The sequence below is a fragment of the Procambarus clarkii genome, chromosome 26 (assembly GCF_040958095.1).
Source record: "Procambarus clarkii isolate CNS0578487 chromosome 26, FALCON_Pclarkii_2.0, whole genome shotgun sequence".
In the NCBI taxonomy this organism is placed as follows: Eukaryota; Metazoa; Arthropoda; class Malacostraca; order Decapoda; family Cambaridae; genus Procambarus; species Procambarus clarkii.
This window is the reverse complement of record NC_091175.1, coordinates 9,792,349-9,811,237: the sequence shown is the minus strand read 5'-3', so window position 1 is coordinate 9,811,237 and position 18,889 is coordinate 9,792,349. Positions and strand designations below refer to the sequence as shown.

The window sequence follows — 18,889 nt, the reverse complement described above, 5'->3', positions numbered from 1 at the left end:
TCTGACTGATAGAAAAATGAGGGCAGTAATCAGAGGCAATGTATCAGAATGGAGAAATGTCACAAGTGGAGTACCACAGGGTTCAGTTCTTGCACCAGTGATGTTTATTGTGTACATAAATGATCTACCAGTTGGTATACAGAATTATATGAACATGTTTGCTGATGATGCTAAGATAATAGGAAGGATAAGAAATTTAGATGACTGTCATGCCCTTCAAGAAGACCTGGACAAAATAAGTATATGGAGCACCACTTGGCAAATGGAATTTAATGTTAATAAATGTCATGTTATGGAATGTGGAATAGGAGAACATAGACCCCACACAACCTATATATTATGTGAGAAATCTTTAAAGAATTCTGATAAAGAAAGAGATCTAGGAGTGGTTCTAGATAGAAAACTATCACCTGAGGACCACATAAAGAATATTGTGCAAGGAGCCTATGCTATGCTTTCTAACTTCAGAATTGCATTTAAATACATGGATGGCGATATACTAAAGAAATTGTTCATGACTTTTGTTAGGCCAAAGCTAGAATATGCAGCTGTTGTGTGGTGCCCATATCTTAAGAAGCACATCAACAAACTGGAAAAGGTGCAAAGACATGCTACTAAGTGGCTCCCAGAACTGAAGGGCAAGAGCTACGAGGAGAGGTTAGAAGCATTAAATATGCCAAAACTAGAAGACAGAAGAAAAAGAGGTGATATGATCACTACATACAAAATAGTTACAGGAATTGATAAAATCGACAGGGAAGACTTCCTGAGACCTGGAATTTCAAGAACAAGAGGTCATAGATTTAAACTAGCTAAACACAGATGCCGAAGAAATATAAGAAAATTCACCTTCGCAAATAGAGTGGTAGACGGTTGGAACAAGTTAAGTGAGAAGGTGGTGGAGGCCAAGACCGTCAGTAGTTTCAAAGCACTATATGACAAAGAGTGCTGGGAAGACGGGACACCACGAGCGTAGCTCTCATCCTGTAACTACACTTAGGTAATTACTTAGGTAATTACACACGCGCGCGCGCATTTTTAACTTTGCGTAATGGTTCACACAGTACAGTACAACGTAATCTATATGACAGCTCTTTGTCTCTCGGAGGAGCGAGATGTGAGGAAGGCGTTCAGTAAAGCCTCAGTACCTCCCAGAGCCACCACGCCAAGCGATGTGTAGGTGTCCCCCACGGTGTAGCTCCCAGACACAAATACAAAGAGCCGCACTCTTTCATGTTTCACTATACTGTACTCTTGGAGTGAAGGTCACCTTCGCGGTCGGCAGGTTATAGTGGCTGAGGTCTCTCTTCTCACCCCACTCTTGGGTAGCTACGCTCCGGGCGCAAGATAAGGCATAGTTGCCTGAGGGAGGAATGGAATGTTGCGGTCTGTTGTCGTGTAGAAATTTTCCAGGGAACACCATCTTCACGTAAGTGATGGGTTATAGTTTGATCTAAATTTTTAGGTAGTGTATAGTATCGCATACATTCGGACAATTATTCCGACGTGATAGTAATGCAACCTGTTATAATATAACGTCGCATTTTTTGACGTATTCTCTACCTAACGCCAAAAAATTGTGTTACTAGAAAATGGTTGCGGCTCGCAGAATAGACATCCCGTTTTCTGTTTTAGGCCCTCTGGTAGGTTAGGAGAGGGGACTTTTATGACATTTTCTTGTGAAGTTGGAAAACTTGACGAGGACGGGCTGTGTAATCAACATGATTGGAACTAATATGATGCATCATTCACAGATGTGGTTAGGCGAGACCAGCTGTTCGACATTGGACACTTGTCGCACGGTGACTCAAATTGTCAATATAAACAGAACCACGTGCTCGCGGGCAAGGGGCTTAGAGTAGAGGGCTCTAGTAGTTACAACCAAGGACCAGGGGGCTAGATTCACGAAGCAGTTACGCAAGTACTTACGAACGTGTACATCTTGCCCTCAATCTTTGACGACTTTGGTTACGTTTATTAAACAGTTTACAAGCATGAAAACCTCCCAATCAACTGTTGTTATTGTTATAAACAGCCTCCTGGTGCTTCGGAGCTCATTAACTGTTTAATAATTGTAAACAAAGCCGCCAAAGATTGAGAAAAGATGTACAGGTTCGTATATAACAACAGTTTAGTTGTTAAAGGACGGTAGCTGTTGTAACTGTTGAGTAAGTAGGACGGTAGGTGTTGTGAGTGAAGCTTTTCGCAAACGATCACCACCAAGGTCAGTTCGATGCCTTCTGAAAAGCTGGCTCCCAGCCAGAAACAGAGCACCATAAACATTGGGTGATACAGAAAGATGTTGAAACTAGTCATAATCGAAACAGTTACAGCAGAATCAAATGGGAGCTAAACTTGGGGTTTAAAATTATATAATCTTCAGGAACACACTGCAAAATATAGCCAGTAAAGGAAACTTGGTAACCTCTATAAATACATTAGGGTAAACGTGTTCAGGGAGGTTAATGACTTTTGGGTTAAGAGAACGTTCCCGTAACAATCCGTCATCTCGCTTAGTATTTGATGCGACGTATTTGTAAAATATTAAAAATTCGGTGAAATTGATGATGACCTCTATGCATTAGCCTCGGTGGGTTGGGTGGATTGCTTGAGCTAGGAAGTTTCTGGTTGGATACAACCGTTTTCAAGTCGAGAAAACGGGCTGCATGATACCATTGATAACAAACGGACTTTTTGATATCTTTGCTACCACTCGGGTCTTTTGATACCTTTGGGACCGTTTCAAAAGGCCCGAGTGGTATCAGAGTGGAGGCAGCCTGTTCCCGCGCGCTGCTTCCAACGCCAGAGAACTTGACGTAGTGAAGTGCCCAAACGGAAGCAACCAGAGGGGGCCCCAGGAACCGAAAATGGGACTTTTCGCAAGCAGCTACAGTACCATTTTCTGTTACTACAGCTTTTTGGTATCGTTAGGTAAAGCATATATATATACTTCAGTATGCGTCGTGCTGTAAAGGGAACAAGTTTGATACCTGGTTGATACCTGGTGTTGGTGGAAGATGTACACAAACTGTTAGGCAGCAGCAGCAGCAGCAGAAGCACCACCACCACCACCACCATCATCAGCAGCAGCAGCAGCAGCAACGTGGTCTGGTTAATGACGTCAATGGCAGAGCTGCTGGACGATAGGCTTTTTTTTTCATTTTTTTTTGTACTGCGTCACAATTTCGGGTCAACTTTTAAGTTTTCTCGCAGATTCGAGTTTCTTTTTATTTTTTGGGGGTCGTTTATTTGTATGATTATTCCTTAAATGTACTAAATGAAGGAAATGAATAAAACGGCTGCCGATCTTCATACACTCAAAGAGCATTAACAGATTTTCTTACTTTTTTTTAACAAAAGTTTATTGTTGCGTTAAATTTAATAGTTGAAACCATTTTTTTTGTCATGAAAATGGTGTTTAACGATTGTGTTGTTTTGTTAACAGCGGTGAATTGTATAGTAGTTATTGTTTTGTTGGGTGTGGTGGTAGGCCGTGACTATGGGTGGTGGGTGTATGTACACGCGTGCGCACACTCACTCACACGCACATTCTCTCACACTCAAACTTACACACACACACACACACACACACACACACACACACACACACACACACACACACACACACACACACACACACACACACACACACACACACACTCACACACACTCACACACACTCACTCACTCACTCACTCACTCACTCACTCACTCACTCACACTTACACACACTCACACACCACACTCACACACCACACTCACACACCACACTCACACACCACACTCACACACCACACTCACACACCACACTCACACACCACACTCACACACCACACTCACTCACTCACTCACTCACTCACTCACTCACTCACTCACTCTCTCGGTCTCTCTCGGTCTCTCTCACTTTCTCTTTTTCAGCCTTCCCAGTTCGTAGTACAGGTGTGCCTGTATGAGTTGGCAGGGACCAGGTGTGTGTGCGCGCGCGCGTGCGTGCGTTATGCCCGTCCTCCGGCATAATGCGTGGCAGGGGTGTGTACGGATTCGGCCAGTCTGTTGACAGTGCGAGAGGGAAGGGAATGGAATTATCAGGGGAAAAGTGCCAAGCCATTACGACTATATAGCACTGGGAAGGGGTCAGGATAAGGATTTGGGATGGGACGGGGGGAAGGAATGGTGCCCAGTCACTTGGACGGTCGGGGATTGAACGCCGGCCTGCATGAAGCGGGACCGTCCCTCTACCGCCCAGCCCAAGTGGTTGGTTGACAGTGCGAGAGCCATATTAGGAAGTATTAAAGCACTGTAATATTGACGTTTCCTTACGCTTCCAGTCACTGTAGGTTAAGGCAAGTCGCTTGCATTCACACGTTTCCGACGAGGCAAAACAGTTGTAACTAAAGACAGCGTGCTGTGTACTCGTGGGGGAGGGGGGAGGGGCTGTGGTTTGAGTATTTAGGCCTACTTGCACAGATGTGCAACTCTCTCGATTGAGGCGGCTTAGTCTGCATTTACTAAGTGTTTACAAGCTTACATTCCTAATCATCAGCCGCCCCCCCCCTAACCCCTACCAACCCCAAGTTTCTTGTGAAGTGACGCCCTAATCTTGTTCGTTGTAAATTGTTTTGGGTAGTACAGGTGTTAACGGTACCAATATGTTGAGCGATACCGATGACGCTTTAATATACGGTACCTGTCAAGCTGCGGGGGGCGTGTCCGGTCAAGCGGCGACGGGTAGGGGGCGTGTCCGGTCAAGCGGCGGGGGGCGGGTCCCGTCAAGCAGCGACGGGTAGGGGGCGTGTCCCATCAAGCGGCCACGGGCGGGGGCGTGTCTGGTCAAGCGGGCAAAAGGCCTAAAGATGACGGGCGCGAGTATTGTTGTGGTGTTACGCCCCACGGGCGTGCGACCAGCGGGGCGTCTGCTGGCCTGTGTCTCGCCTCGCTGTATATATATATCCGTTTTGTGTGTGTTTGGGGGGGGGGGCTTGGCAGGCGACGAAGGTGTGCTCATGTATGTCACTCCACCCCCTAACCTATTCAGGCGTGAGTCCACCACCTCTCCCCCCCCCCCCCCCCCGCTACTACTCCACCCACTCCTAATTCAGACGTTTAGTGATGGCGCCGCCCACTATCTAAAATGTTGTCCGTTTCCAGTGTTGAGGCTGGCGTGGTGGGGAGGCAATGGTATGTGTGCTGCTTGACCTTGCTGCTAGAGGCGCCTCCCTCCCCCTCGGTGGCGGGCCTCAAGGTCTTCCCCCGTGTCTCTACTGACCTGTCACACTATCAGTCTCGTTTCATTTACTTTTAGCGTTACATCTTGGCTGCCTTTTTTTTCTTCGCCAGGATAGGTGACAAGGATAAATATGTACGTGACTGCACGTGTCCATGACACTACCGTGACTGCACGTGTCCATGATGCTACCGTGACTGCACGGCCTTTTCACGCTTGAAGACTGGAGGGAAGGAATCGGCAGAGTTAGCGCCAGGATGACATAAGAATGTATGAACGGACAGTAGGCCTATTGACCTCGTGCATATGTCTTACATACACTTGAACGTCAGAATAGTGTAGGCAATAACTAACATCGCCAACAATGATAGAATATTGGACCAAGGTCGACAGGGCCGTTTGGTTCGTCCTGGTTGGGGCGGCTCCCATCGGTGATCGATCCCACCTGAGGTTGGTGCAGCGGACTCGACGTCACAACCTTCACAAGATTGTCGGCTTCTCGCTGGAAACGCGAGGTTGGCTCAACTTTGAGGCGACGGAATTGTACGCGAGTCGTCGTCGTTCACCGGTAGATTGATTGCTGTTGTTGTTATAGATTCAGCTACTCGAAACAAGTTCCAAGTAGCACGGGCTATGGTGAGCCCGTAACTTACGTGGTACAGTAGCAGGGCAAGAAACACGGGCTATGGTGAGCCTCCCCGTGTTGTTTGTGATGATTACTGCTTTTCTACATGTGACGGTTCATGGGGGAGGGGCGGCTCAGGCAGAAGGTTGCCGCAGTTAAAATGCTGGTTTAGTAGCGCTCTATAATTGGAACAGATAGTGAGGGCTCGTCACTGATATTGGTTGAGGGAAGTGGGGGGGAGGGGGGTGTTCAGGAGGGTAGTTTGTGTGGTTGAAGGGGGGGGGAGGGAGGTCTTTTCACGTTCAGGGTCGCACAGTGAAGCAGAATTCTGACACCTCTCTTACACACTCAGTTACAAGAGGTTGATTGTTCACGGGTGAGTTGAAGTGCCTTGCACCTGCCATATCTTGAACTGGCACCAGTAGAATTGTAGGCAACGTTTTTTTCCCTCTCGTTTGACGAATTTGCTTTAGGAAGTGGGGTCAAAATGTGTCTGGTCCAAGGGTAACTCGTGTTGCGCACGAGACGTTGATGCGACGTGGCGGTACACACACAGTGAAGCTACAGAAATAAATATTTGCGGTTGGGCCCTAAACCAATGAGGAAGTACTGGGGAAGCGTGTCCTCGTAAAATATATACACGCACGCGCGCACACACGCACCCCCCCCCCCCACCCTGACCTACCCTATCGCTCGCTCACTCACTTCTACAGATCCTCATGGCTGTGTGGACGGTGCTCTGGGGTCGTAGCCCCAAGGGCCGGCCGAGGCACAAATAAATGAGCAGTTTTTCACCTGATTTTGCTGTTCACCTGGCAGGTAACCACTAGTACGCTGCGCGTACTAGTGGCTTCACAGGAATGTAATTACTGTACTATCCAATGTATTCTCATAAACCCAATGTACCTTCTTGTATATATATAAATAAATAATAAATAACTGGGAATTAGACAGCTGTTGCGGGCTCCTGGGGATATGTGCGCGTGAGAGAAATATGTAGTTATAACACAAATAGGTAGATAGTACATTAGACGACCGACGGTTAGAAAAGCGGGATCAAAGAGCTAATAGCTCGATCTTGCAGGCAGTAAATACGCATACAAAAGGCAGATATGCATAAATGTGTACCACGTACGTATGTACAGATGTGTGTACATACTTGAGGGTATGTACATACTCATACGTATGTACACAAATACTCATACATACACAAATAGTCATCAGCAGTAGTGTATGCAATTATAGCGAAAATATAATATATACCTAAGCAAGGGTAAATCTAGAAGAATATACTGCACCGGCGTAGAGTGCAGTATATCGCTCTCATCTTGGGAAATACTGTTCAAAGAAAAAAAATGTATGTCGAAAGTACAGAGATTTGCCAAGAGACTAGTGCCCGAGATAAGATAGCCGAGCTGCGGTGGTTGCTCGACTTAAACTCACAAGTCAAGCCTGGTCTCGGGCCGGGCTTTACGGGGGGTAGAACTACTCTCAGAAACCCATCAGGCAGGTATCGATGACACGCTGAGAGAACTGGTCCTAACGACGCTGGAAGAGAGATGAACCAGGCAGGGGTCATATGATACAAGAATACAAGGGATTAAGTGGGAATTTGAAAATGGCTTGGGAGTGACTCTTCCAGATGAGAGACTACAAAACCAAGGGGCGCACGGGGAAGTCAAACACGTTCACAAATCCAGAGAGAGAGAGAGAGAGAGAGAGAGAGAGAGTGTGAGAGAGAGTGTGAGAGAGAGTGTGAGAGAGAGTGTGAGAGAGAGTGTGAGAGAGAGTGTGAGAGAGAGTGTGAGAGAGAGTGTGAGAGAGAGTGTGAGAGTGTGAGAGAGAGTGTGTGAGAGAGTGTGAGAGTGTGAGAGAGAGAGAGTGTGAGTGAGTGTGTGTGTGTGTGAGTAAACAAACTACTCGCATGTCGTGAAAGTTGTAAACGTGTGTAATCCAAATAGACTCCGCCATCACCTGTGGTTCAGAGACCTCAGAAAAGTGTCGTCATCGCTACGCTTTTTAAACAAATGTAACCTCTCCTTTACCTCCTTTACTGTCATATCCTAATTAACCCGAACCTAATCTAACGAAAACAAAAAATTTAAATTAGGTAACTGATTTTTTTATATAAATTGTGTACACGATGTGTGACTTAGAGCTGGGGAGGCCTGATACCTGGTTGATGGGGTTCTGGAAGTTGTTCTACTCCCCAAGCCCGGCCCGAGGCCAGGGTCGACTTGTGAGAGCTTGGTCCAACAGGCTGTTGCTTGGAGCAACAGTCTGGTTGATAGCTTGATGGAGCGGCCTGCTCGAGGACCGGGCCTCTGGGACGCTGAGCCCCGAAATCATCGCAAGGTTAACCATCATCGCAATTCAGGTCTCGCGGTTCGTAGACATAAGTAAGATTCCTAGCCAGGATATCTTAAGGCAGAGGCGTAAGATATCCTGGCTTTTATTGGAAATCTTTTGTGTGTCTTGTTCTTCTTCTTGAGGTCTTTTTGCGTGTAATTTATTTCCCTGCCGAAAAAAAGAAAGAAATGAATGAAATTATCATCAGTCTGATTGAAACTATGACTCGAGAACCTGGTTGGTTAATTTTCACCTCGTAATGCGAGGTGAACTTTTGTTAAAGTAACTTTTAGTTACTTTTAAAGCAACCCTTAATTGGAAACTGTTGCAGATGTTTTGGTGACGATCAATTTGTTTTTTTAATAATAAATACCACTAATGTTCCTTTTAGTCATGTATTCCTTGGTAGAATAATTCCTTGTAAGGGAAATGTATTCCTTGTAAGGGATATGAGAATAAGGATCTGTGATACACAGCCCCGCTCCTGTGCCAGGTAAGTCCACTACGGGCTCACCATAGCTCGTGCTACTTGGAACTTTTGTTTTGAGTAGCTGAATCTAAAAACAACAACAATCTGTGATAGGATATGTGGAGAGGAGGAGGAGGAGGAGGAATGAGGCCCAACCGCTTTGACCGTCAGGGATGGAGATTATAGAAGCAGCTAGGCCGTTCATTGCTCTTGTGCTGGTGCCAGTCTTCCTGGTTTGCCAGCGGCTTTTGATCAACTTTTTTTTTTGTATGCATTTTTTGTTCGGCGTTTGTGCAGTATGGATTCATAAACTTAGTGTTATTGTTGGTGTTATGTTAGTGTGTGTGGGTGCGGGCGGTGGTAGGGGGTTTAATATTTCCACCACAGGTGTGAGCGCACGCGGCAAAGACAGTTTCAGTGTAGTAGGTGACGTGTTTACTAGTTGGCAACCCCGTGCTGTGCCACGCTGTCGCCCCCCCTTGCCTCCCTCCCCCCACTCCTTAAACCCCTCCCCTTCCCCCCTCCCCTTCAACAACCCCCTCCTCTCCCCCGCCACCACGTGGGCTGTACAACAAAACTAAATCTTATTTTAAATGAATGTTTAAATCTTGGACAAGAGGAATAACAATATGCCCATAAAACAGCCATTGATGTAATGCAGTTATATTCTTCTCAAGGATTGTCACCATTTTATTGGGTTGGTGATGTCACGTGGCAAGGAACAAGCTTTCCTGATGTGCTCAGCTAGTTGTGCTTGCGGGGGGTTGAGCTCTAGCTCTTTGGTCCCGCCTCTCAACTGTCAGTCTAACTGGTGTACGGATTCCTGAGCCTTACTGGGTTCTATCATATCTACATTTAAAACTGTTCATGGAGCCTGCCTCCACCACATTACTGCTTAATGCATTGGTACATAGTAGTAGTAGGCATCCATCAGTCTCAGGAGACTATGGTGTTGGTCTGGAGTGGCCGCTCCAGGGCGCAAAGCCAGGGTAGGTTGATACGGAGAAGCTGTGACCCAGGCAGCAGGTCCCCCCTACCCCCTCTCCACGGCGCCGAAACTGTTACTGTACATACTATAACAGTTATAGTATGTGATTGTTAAACAGTCGAGGTCAAGTCCCAGAGGAAAATACCTGACTATTATGATTGCAGAACCATTCCGCCTCTCCCCCGCCCCTTCAATAAGCCATCAGGCTTGCTGTTCACACCTTTTACCATCAATATACCATTCTTGCAGAAATCAGATATTTGTATATACTGTATTCGTTATCTGTGATGAGTCGGGCCTAGATACTGGCTAAGGTTCTTGGAAATTGAGAAATCTCAGACAGGTGTACTAGACCTATGTTGACAAATGGAAAGAAAGCTATTTGCTGAGCTTGAGAAGAAACACTGCTCTCAGACTCCACCTCAGTGTGCCCAACCACTTGGGCTGGACGGTATAGCGACGGTCGCCCTTCATGTAGGTCGGTGTTCAATCCCAGACCGTCCAAGTGGTTGGGCACCATTCCTTTACCCCCGTCCCATCCTAAATCCTTATTCTGATCCATTCCAAATGCTACTTATATATATATATACATAAATAAATATATAATATAATATATAATATTGGGAAAAACAATGTAGAGGATTATGCAACTGCGCGCGCAAGTGTGTTGTCGTGGGACACATTGCTCTCTTTAGTATACACACCCTGCTACCCCCCCCCTCCTCTCTCGTATACACACCGTGATACCCCCCCTCCTCTCTCTCTCTCTCTCTCGCTTTCTCTCTCTGTATCTGTCTCTCTCTGTCTCTCTGTCGTTCTTTGTCTCCCGCCCACCGCCACAAAAAAATAGTGTGGCTCATCTAAGATAGAGGCAGAGAGCCTGGGCCGTAGAGAGAAAGAGAGAGAGAGAAAGGCAGACAGGTAAGCAACAGAGGGGGCTGCTACCAGGAGGGAGCCTTCAGCTGTGCACCACAACCCACCCCTTACCCCCCAGTCTGCCACGCGCGTATGTTGGGTGAGGAGAGGCAGTGTGTGTGTGTGTAGTGTTGCCGCGCAGACTGCTGATGCTGGCATATAACCCTTCTCGAGGAAGACACCTTACCTCACCACTCTACAGGAGGAGAGGATAGAGCCGCGTGGGATACTCCTTTTACGCCTTAGGTTTGATCCCCTTCAATGTCAAAGCCAGCAGTCTGGTAATGCCGGGTCGACTAGGCATATTGTGGCTCCGTCGAACTGCCTGTGAACTTGGACTATCAACATGTCAGGGGAAAAAAAAAGACAAGTTACTTATATAATTGTCCTACAGGCCTGTGAATTGCCTAGGTGACGCGAGAATCTCTTTTATCTGCCATGGCAATAGCGGCATGTCAGGGGAGGAGAGGGAGACAGACACACACTTGTTGTTGTGATCCTGGCAGAAGGAGTAATCATGTATCAGTGTTTTGGTTGTATTCAACCTTGTGAGGGAGACTGGACGACTCGCTTACTGTCTGGTGTGGTGGCATACATTAAGATCCACATACACAAACACACTACACACACCCACACACACACTCACACCCACCCAGTGTAATGTATGTATGTATGTATGTATGTATGTATGCATGCGTGGGGTCCTGGTCACTAAGCTTGTTACCAATCATACATGCCTACAAGCATGTTTGGAGAACTGCCGTTTTCATAATGTTTTAGTCAGTCAACTCAAATTCTGAACATTGGGCATTTAAACCACCTGTGTCTGGTGACGTGAGAGGGTCGTGTGCGCCACTTAAGAAACGATTCTTAAAGATTAATTTAACCATTTTAGTAAATCATTGAAGCAGAGTGTAAATCTTAAGTCACCGTAAAATCTTTTAATTGAAGCGTGAAAATCTTGAGGATTTTGTTTTTCTGAATAAAACATAAGGATAGAAATTTGAAGGTTGATGCGTTTCCATTCACTGGAATAGTGATAGTACATTCTAAACAAGTAAAATAGTGCTTATGAAGTAAGTATATTAGAAGAACAAGAATGTCCTTATAAGAATGCAAGAACTCTTGTATGTATGTATCTATATACAGTGTGTGTAATTACCTAAGTGTAATTACACACACTGTATATAGATACATACACACAAAGTGTGTGTGTATATGTGTGTGTGTGTGTGTGTGTGTATATATATATATATATTATATATATATATATATATATATATTATATATATATATATATATTATATATATATATATAATATATATATATATATATATATATATATATATATAATATATATATATATATATAATATATATATATATATATATATATATATATATATATATATATATATATATATATATATATATATATATATATACATATAATACACATACACACATACACCTACACATACATACACATACACACACACAGGGGGGGGGGGGGCGGCCGAGTGGACAGCACGCTGGACTTGTGATCCTGTGGTCCCGGGTTCGATCCCGTGCCCCGGCGAGAAAATTGGGCAGAGTTTCTTTCACCTTATGCCCCCGTTACCTAGCAGTAAATAGGTACCTGGGAGTTAGTCAGCTGTCATAGGCTGCTTCCTGGGGTGTGTGTGTGATGTGAAAAAAAAAAGAAAAAAAAATAGTAGTAAGAAACAGTTGATTGACAGTTGTGGGCCGAAAGAGCAGAGTTCAACCCCCACAAGCACAATTAGGTGAATTCATTCCTACACAAAAGGCATGTATCAAATGATGGCATCTTCCCCTTATTTTCTCTACAGAATACAAACATTAACATTTTTATTTTGAAATAAGTGAATGCTATTAATCCAGTAGTGATGTTCTAGTGAATCTAATGAGGAATAAACAAAAACTAGTGAATTTATCAGCAGTTTCTATAGCAACAGTCAGTGAAAACCCATCTGAAGACACAGCTTTGAGTTAGTCTCTTATATTGCTGCAAGAAAATACACGGCTTGGTCAAAAATCAAACCTTATATGACAGTGTTTTTTTCCGTGGTGAACATTATTATTGGAGTTTGCCAGCAATACAGTATTGGGAATTGTATCGCAGGTTGAGAATATGCAGAATTTAAGAGGATTTTGGCCAGTAAATAAAGAAACAACAGAAAAAATGAATGGAAATAAATCAAACAATGTAGTCCATGAAAATGAGATGCTGAAGCACAAAGTTTTCAAGATTGAGATGGAAAATGTTGCTCAGCAGAGACGTCTGCAGATACTGGAGAAGATGGTAATGGAGTTGACATGCAGTAGATCCCCATCACATGTACTTGACATTCGCCGCCACCCTTCTTTCAGTGAATCTCTTGGTCGGGACAAGTTTGTGGAATTGACTGAAGGAATACACAGAAAGGATGAATTTGAACAGGATTGCATGAATAATGGTAATCAGTTGTCAGGAGATGTGGCAAGCCTCATGGAAGAGTTTGACAGAAAAGGCAGGGAAAATGGACTTGTATATGGCATGACTCACAGTACTTGTAGTAGCAGTGTTACAGATTCAGGAGATTTAGAAGAAGCTAGAGGCTTACGTTGCCCCCCATCACCCTGCCTCACCATTTCAAGTGCATGTTCTGAAAATGTATCTAGATCTCCATTACCATCTTTCCTCACACCTTCATATCAACAGAGTCAGAATTCAAACCTTAATACGTATTCTGATAATGATCCTCGGATATCTTCACCACAGTTGTGTCTCACAACACCTGTCCTTCTCACCACTGAGGCTTTAAAAGAAGCTGAAAAACTTCAGGATTGCAATCAAGCTTTTGAACCGAAGAGTGATCAAATGCCATATGTTTGCAGTGAAGCTGTGGCCTCTCCTTTACCTGCTTCTGCCTCTGTTCAGGGCAACTTTCTTGGAAAGTCAGCCTTGACCCTTACGTTGGGCAGTAAAGTTAGCCCCTTCTCCAACCTCCTTGCGGGTTGGCATCAAGCCACACATAACCGAACTCGAAACCATTCCAATAACGACTGTTGGCCGATTAGAAGAGAAAAATTTGGGAATTTAGAGGATGAGGCAACTTCGAAAGAAGGGTTTAGCAGTCCGAGGAGCAGTGTGTCTGGCCGTATTCGCAACTGGAGCCATTCCCTTAGACTTCCTATGCTCTCCCCACTAACGGAGAGTCGCTGTAGTGACTTGGAAACACAAGTGAGTTCTGTTCTTACATGTGTATATAGCTTTTACAAATTTAAGCAAAGTAATAGATTGGTTAAAAAGGGATTAAGGGAGATGTTCAAATACTGTACAATTTTATTGGTTAAAGAAAGAGGGCATGCTATGATGGTCTCCTTGAAATTGCCTCGTAAGGTAAGTTTGGATTCTTCATGTTGACAGTACAGATCAATATTTGTATCATTGTTTACAAATATAAGGCAAGTCATTAGTACGGGAGAGCCTCTTCAAACCTTCATTCAAATTGCAAACTTATTCTCTGTATTCTTTAAACTCCCAATACTGTTTTACTTTGTATGTACTGCATTTTGCATACTTCCCTTTAGGCTAAGTACCTTTTCTAAAATGTCAGTGTGTACACTTCCTTGTGTAAATGTTCTCGCCTGATTGTATGGAATAAAGTTCAAGTGGCCGAATTAACGAATGTTTGGCATTTGTTTATGAGGATTGGCTGCTTTCCTCATACTGTATCTCGGTTTTGTTATTTCAGAACTGACTGTATTGCATATCACTGCACCTTTGCTGTCCTCATTTGCTTTAAAAGTTGGGTTTTATACTGAATAACTTAATCCACTATGGGTCTTCTGTCTTTGATGTATGGTATCCCAAATAATGGCTGAGGTTCTTGTGTTATTTTATCAATGAATATTGAATACAATGCTGATGTTTTGTTCGTGGGACTTGGACAGTAAGATAGGTTTGATGTCCGGCTTAATGAAAGCAGTGTCGTTTTAACAGTACTGTACAGTGAATTGCTTTCCTCTTATTTGGTAGTACCGTGTACTTCTGGCTTCTCACTTTCCATGTAGTGTACATTAGGGTGGAACTCGAGTAACTTCTTATCAGACTTCCAGGTAAGTCATTTACACGTGCTGAAGTTCAAGTACGTTTATCGAGACAATAAAATACATCTCGAAAGTATAGTGTGTTCTGTTACTAATACTGTAGGCCAATATTTAAGTTTCTTGCCCTGACACTTATGATTTCATGTTACTTTTTAATATGATCTGTACTGTATTATTGTTATAAATGTGTTGCCATAAATAACTTTTTATTTAGCTTTTTTTATTTTGCATTAGCACAAGACAATTGTTTCACAAATATTTTTATTTTTACTTCCACAATTTTGTCTTGTTTCAGGCATGAGTATAGATCCCATTATGTATTACTGTTTACCCCATGAAGTCCAATCGTACAAGAGATTTGTTTTAGGTTTCTGGTATAATCATTTGAGTGGGGCTAACCAGTTCAGTATTAATTTTTGTCCAAGGATGACTTGGTAGTTAGTGATTCATTGTCTAACATTTGTCAACTCCTCCTTTTGCAGGGTTCAGATGGGGATTTCTTTACTGAGTTGATGTTCAATCTAGCTGAGAACGAAGATGAGGAGGTATATTGTTGGTTGCATTGGTTCTAGGTGGTATTAAATATTTTGCATTTTTCCATTGTCTTCCATTAGAGCATGTTCATTATTTTGTCTTCAAAATTTTGTTAGCATTAGCAGCGAGGTACAGTACAGTACTGTACTGTATTGTAATGTTGGTGTGTTTTAGGAGTGTATCCAAGAGGTAAGATAATTATGAGGAGAAAGTGCTAACCTAGTATGGCTGTACTGTATACCACATGGAAGTGGCATAGGAGTTAGGATATAAGGATGGATTGGGTCTTAAATCAATTTGACCATATGGGGATTGAAAGCTAACTTTAAGAAGTGATACAAATCATTGTAGCAATCAAAGTGTATAGGCAGGAGGTATATAGCCAAGAGTTGGTTCTTGTGTATTTCTTTATTTTTTGAAAGATATAAAAGATAAAACTTTAATTGCTTGGCCTGTAAGTAGATGTGCACTAATATTGATTGGTCTTTGTAATTTAAGTGTAGTATACAATCTTTAAATGAACAAATCCACAAGGGCCGTGATGAGGGTTCGAACCTACGTCCGAGAGGATCCCAAATGCGTCTTAATCGACTGCTACGACATGGATTTGTTCATTTGATGCATCACACTATTGTAATTTCTGTGTACAATCTTTAAAGTTTAAATTTGTTTAATGCCACAACACCTTGGCAGATCTCAACAAAATGCAGGAAATATTAAGTGAACTAGTGAAGATGTAAGCAATGGTAGTAAAATTGAAACAAATCTTTGAGAACAGAATGGATATTATATTCTTAAGATGTATTGACAATAAGTTAATTGTCAATTAACACTTAATTTAGGAATATGAGAAATATTTGTATAATATAATGGCATAGCTAGCCGGTAAAGAAATGGGGAAAGCATTGCTATGTCTTTGAAGAAAATCGAGTAGTTAATTTACCTACCAAGAAACATTCTCAAGTACTATTATTGAAAATATTTTAACTACAATAAATTTATCCCTAACATGCAAGGCCTATGAATACATACAAATGTATTTCATAAATGGTCTTCACACAAAGGTTAATGCATTGATTGAAGCTTTCTCAGAAACACCGCCTAGCCTACTAAAGATTACATAAATAGTAAATTTGGATTCTAGGTTACAATAATTTTAGACATTTTAAAGGAGTAATTAGAATGCATGAAGGAATACATCCGAGTGTAACAAATTTGCATAGATCAGCCAAGTTGTAACGGATATGTGAGCCTATATGCTGCTCCAAGCATCAGCCTTTCAGTGTGCAAGACAAGTAACTTCCATGTTGGATTTAGGAAGTAGGGTAACTCCCGAAATCAACTATGGGTAAACTCCAGGTAAGCCTGAACATAGTAGTTAAGACCTTCATATAATGTGGTTGAAAAATTAGGAATCATAATAGTAAACAAAAATGTATTAATTACAGTATCTTGATTACTGAAAACCCAACATATCATGGGGTGACCCAGGATGTGCTGGCTCAGTTTGCCTTGCTTCAAAGAATGTCTCATATATCATGTGGAGTGTCCGAAGGGCAGCGGGTGTCTATGGAGTTAGTGAAATGTTATTAAATGTTAGAGTTTTTCTGGGGTGGCTTCCCATGCTACCCACTTGGGAACCTGCACACCCTAGGAACCGGCACATCTTAGGAACCTGCACATTTTGGGTGCAGGTTCCTTAAAAAACCTGCAGTGTTTATACCAAAATCCAGCACCAGAATCTGACCATTAGAGGCAAGAGGAGTCTGGGAATACAAGATCACCATAATTCAACGAAATGGAAAACAAAAACAAAAAATGCCGGTAAGAGTATGCGCACCAAAACAAGCAACTGCATGGACAATATTGGTGACACCGATACGAACTGTTTATACTAATTACCTAGGTTCAAGTTAGCGACCCTGGCTTGCCACCAGATGGCAGCCCCAGTGACTCATAGGTCCTGACCAGCTAACTCCGCCATACATGTGGTGCCAAAGTCATGACCCCTGAATGTCATGGTAGGAGGGCAGGGCGAGTATGGAGGGAGCCACCGAAGGACTGGCCCAGAAAGAGGCATTTCCTTACATTCAACTCTGGATTTTTATACTGTGTAGTAGATTAGTCATTGGAAAACATGTTGGTGTCAAAATTTACAAATTTTGGGCTTTCATTTCTGGGTGTAAATTTAACAAGTTACAAAGACTTTGAGTTTACCATCTTGAGTTTCATGTACTTGATTTAGTGGTTGTTTAGATGATGGTTGGCTGTTGACCAGAAGGTGTCCAATGATTAGGTATTGCAAGTCATGGTGATGGCTTCAATGAATAAATCCCCATAGCTATTAACATTACTCCTTCAGTAGCTCCTTGAGCTTAGCTATGGTTCAACCAAATCTTAGGGAGATTCACCAGGTCTCCAAGACTATCCTTACCTGCCTATCTACCCGATGAACAAGAGTGTGCAGATAAATAGCAGCTGGAATTCAATCCTAAAGTACAAAGTACTGAAAATGGGTAAGATAGATAGGAGACCTGCATTTAAACTTCACTATACAGGAAAGGCACTCAAAAGAAACAATAAGAAAAGACTTGGGAGTAGACAATCTTGCCACTTAACACCAGAAACTCGTGTGAACGAAAAAATTGGCAGCTTATAAAAAGTTGGCAATCATAAGGATGTCATTTAAGAATCTGAACCTGTCATTTAAGAATTTGAAATTCTTGTATCCTGTATAGGTGGTTGGTGAGTGGAATGCATTAAAGGAAGAGGTTATTTAGGGCAATTCCATCCACAACTTTAAAATAAATTTTGTATGAAAATGTTGAGAGGTAATCAGCATGGCTAGGAGGCAGATTATAAAAGAGCTAGTATCTCACTCCCTCATAAACAATGATAGGTAAACACCAGCAGCCAGGGCCAGAATCAAGCCTTATAATACAAGAAGAGCATGGATATAAACTAAAAAAAAAGGGGGGGGGGATAGAATTAATAAGGGCAACAAAACAAGTACCTGCTTGATAAAAGTTAGGTATCGAGTGAGGCAAATGATTGTTGCCATGGTGTAAATAAACTAATCCTGATGTGACAGACTACTGCCAGGTGGCAGTGCCAGCAGTCACTGGGGTCCCAGCTAACCTGTTTCCTCACTCACTCGTATGGTCACAGCATTGGCGGGGCATAGAACCTCTTGACAGATCCGAATCCTTTGCTTCACACTCAAGCTAAGTTGTGTTGGTTTTCCCTGGAACATTTGTTTTGCTCTGGGCCATTGCTTTGGTGATGTCTCCTTTCTGTTTCATGATTTTCTTATAGCACCGTTCATTGCGTGTGCCTTAGCCTACCTTTGTTTTCACTGACTGTGGATCAGGGTTCCTGACTTTGTAGTTGGCTTACAATTTTCCCTTCTGCACCAGAGATACCTGCTGTGAGGGCTTTGAATTCTGCCGCTACAAGCTATCTTCTCATGTTTGGCACCATGGGCCACAGACACTGTTGGAGGTGGGTTGCTGGAAACAACTTTACATGCTGCCGCCTCTGATTTGATAAAGGCTTTGAAACCTACTTTCCCTGCCTTCGTTTCCTTTTATCTTTAGGATCTGCATCTTCATCTTCAAGACTTTAGTTAACCTCTCTTAAGCTTCTCTGGTTAACCTCCTGTTTATTCTTTCT

At 43.0% G+C, this 18,889-nt stretch overlaps 1 protein-coding gene across 6 annotated transcripts in view; it reads left to right on the top strand.

Moving 5' to 3' along the window:
* LOC123756763 (uncharacterized) overlaps nucleotides 1–18,889 on the top strand; it is a 62,573-nt gene that overhangs the window by 18,617 nt on the left and 25,067 nt on the right. For 2 of the 6 annotated variants that reach the window (XM_069331853.1, XM_069331851.1), the window contains exon 5: nucleotides 15,166–15,228. The exons of 1 other annotated variant lie outside the window; for it this stretch is intronic. In XM_069331853.1, the coding sequence (XP_069187954.1) occupies nucleotides 15,166–15,228 (63 nt within the window). 3 more of the 6 variants (XM_069331849.1, XM_045740067.2, XM_069331850.1) reach the window with 3 other exon arrangements.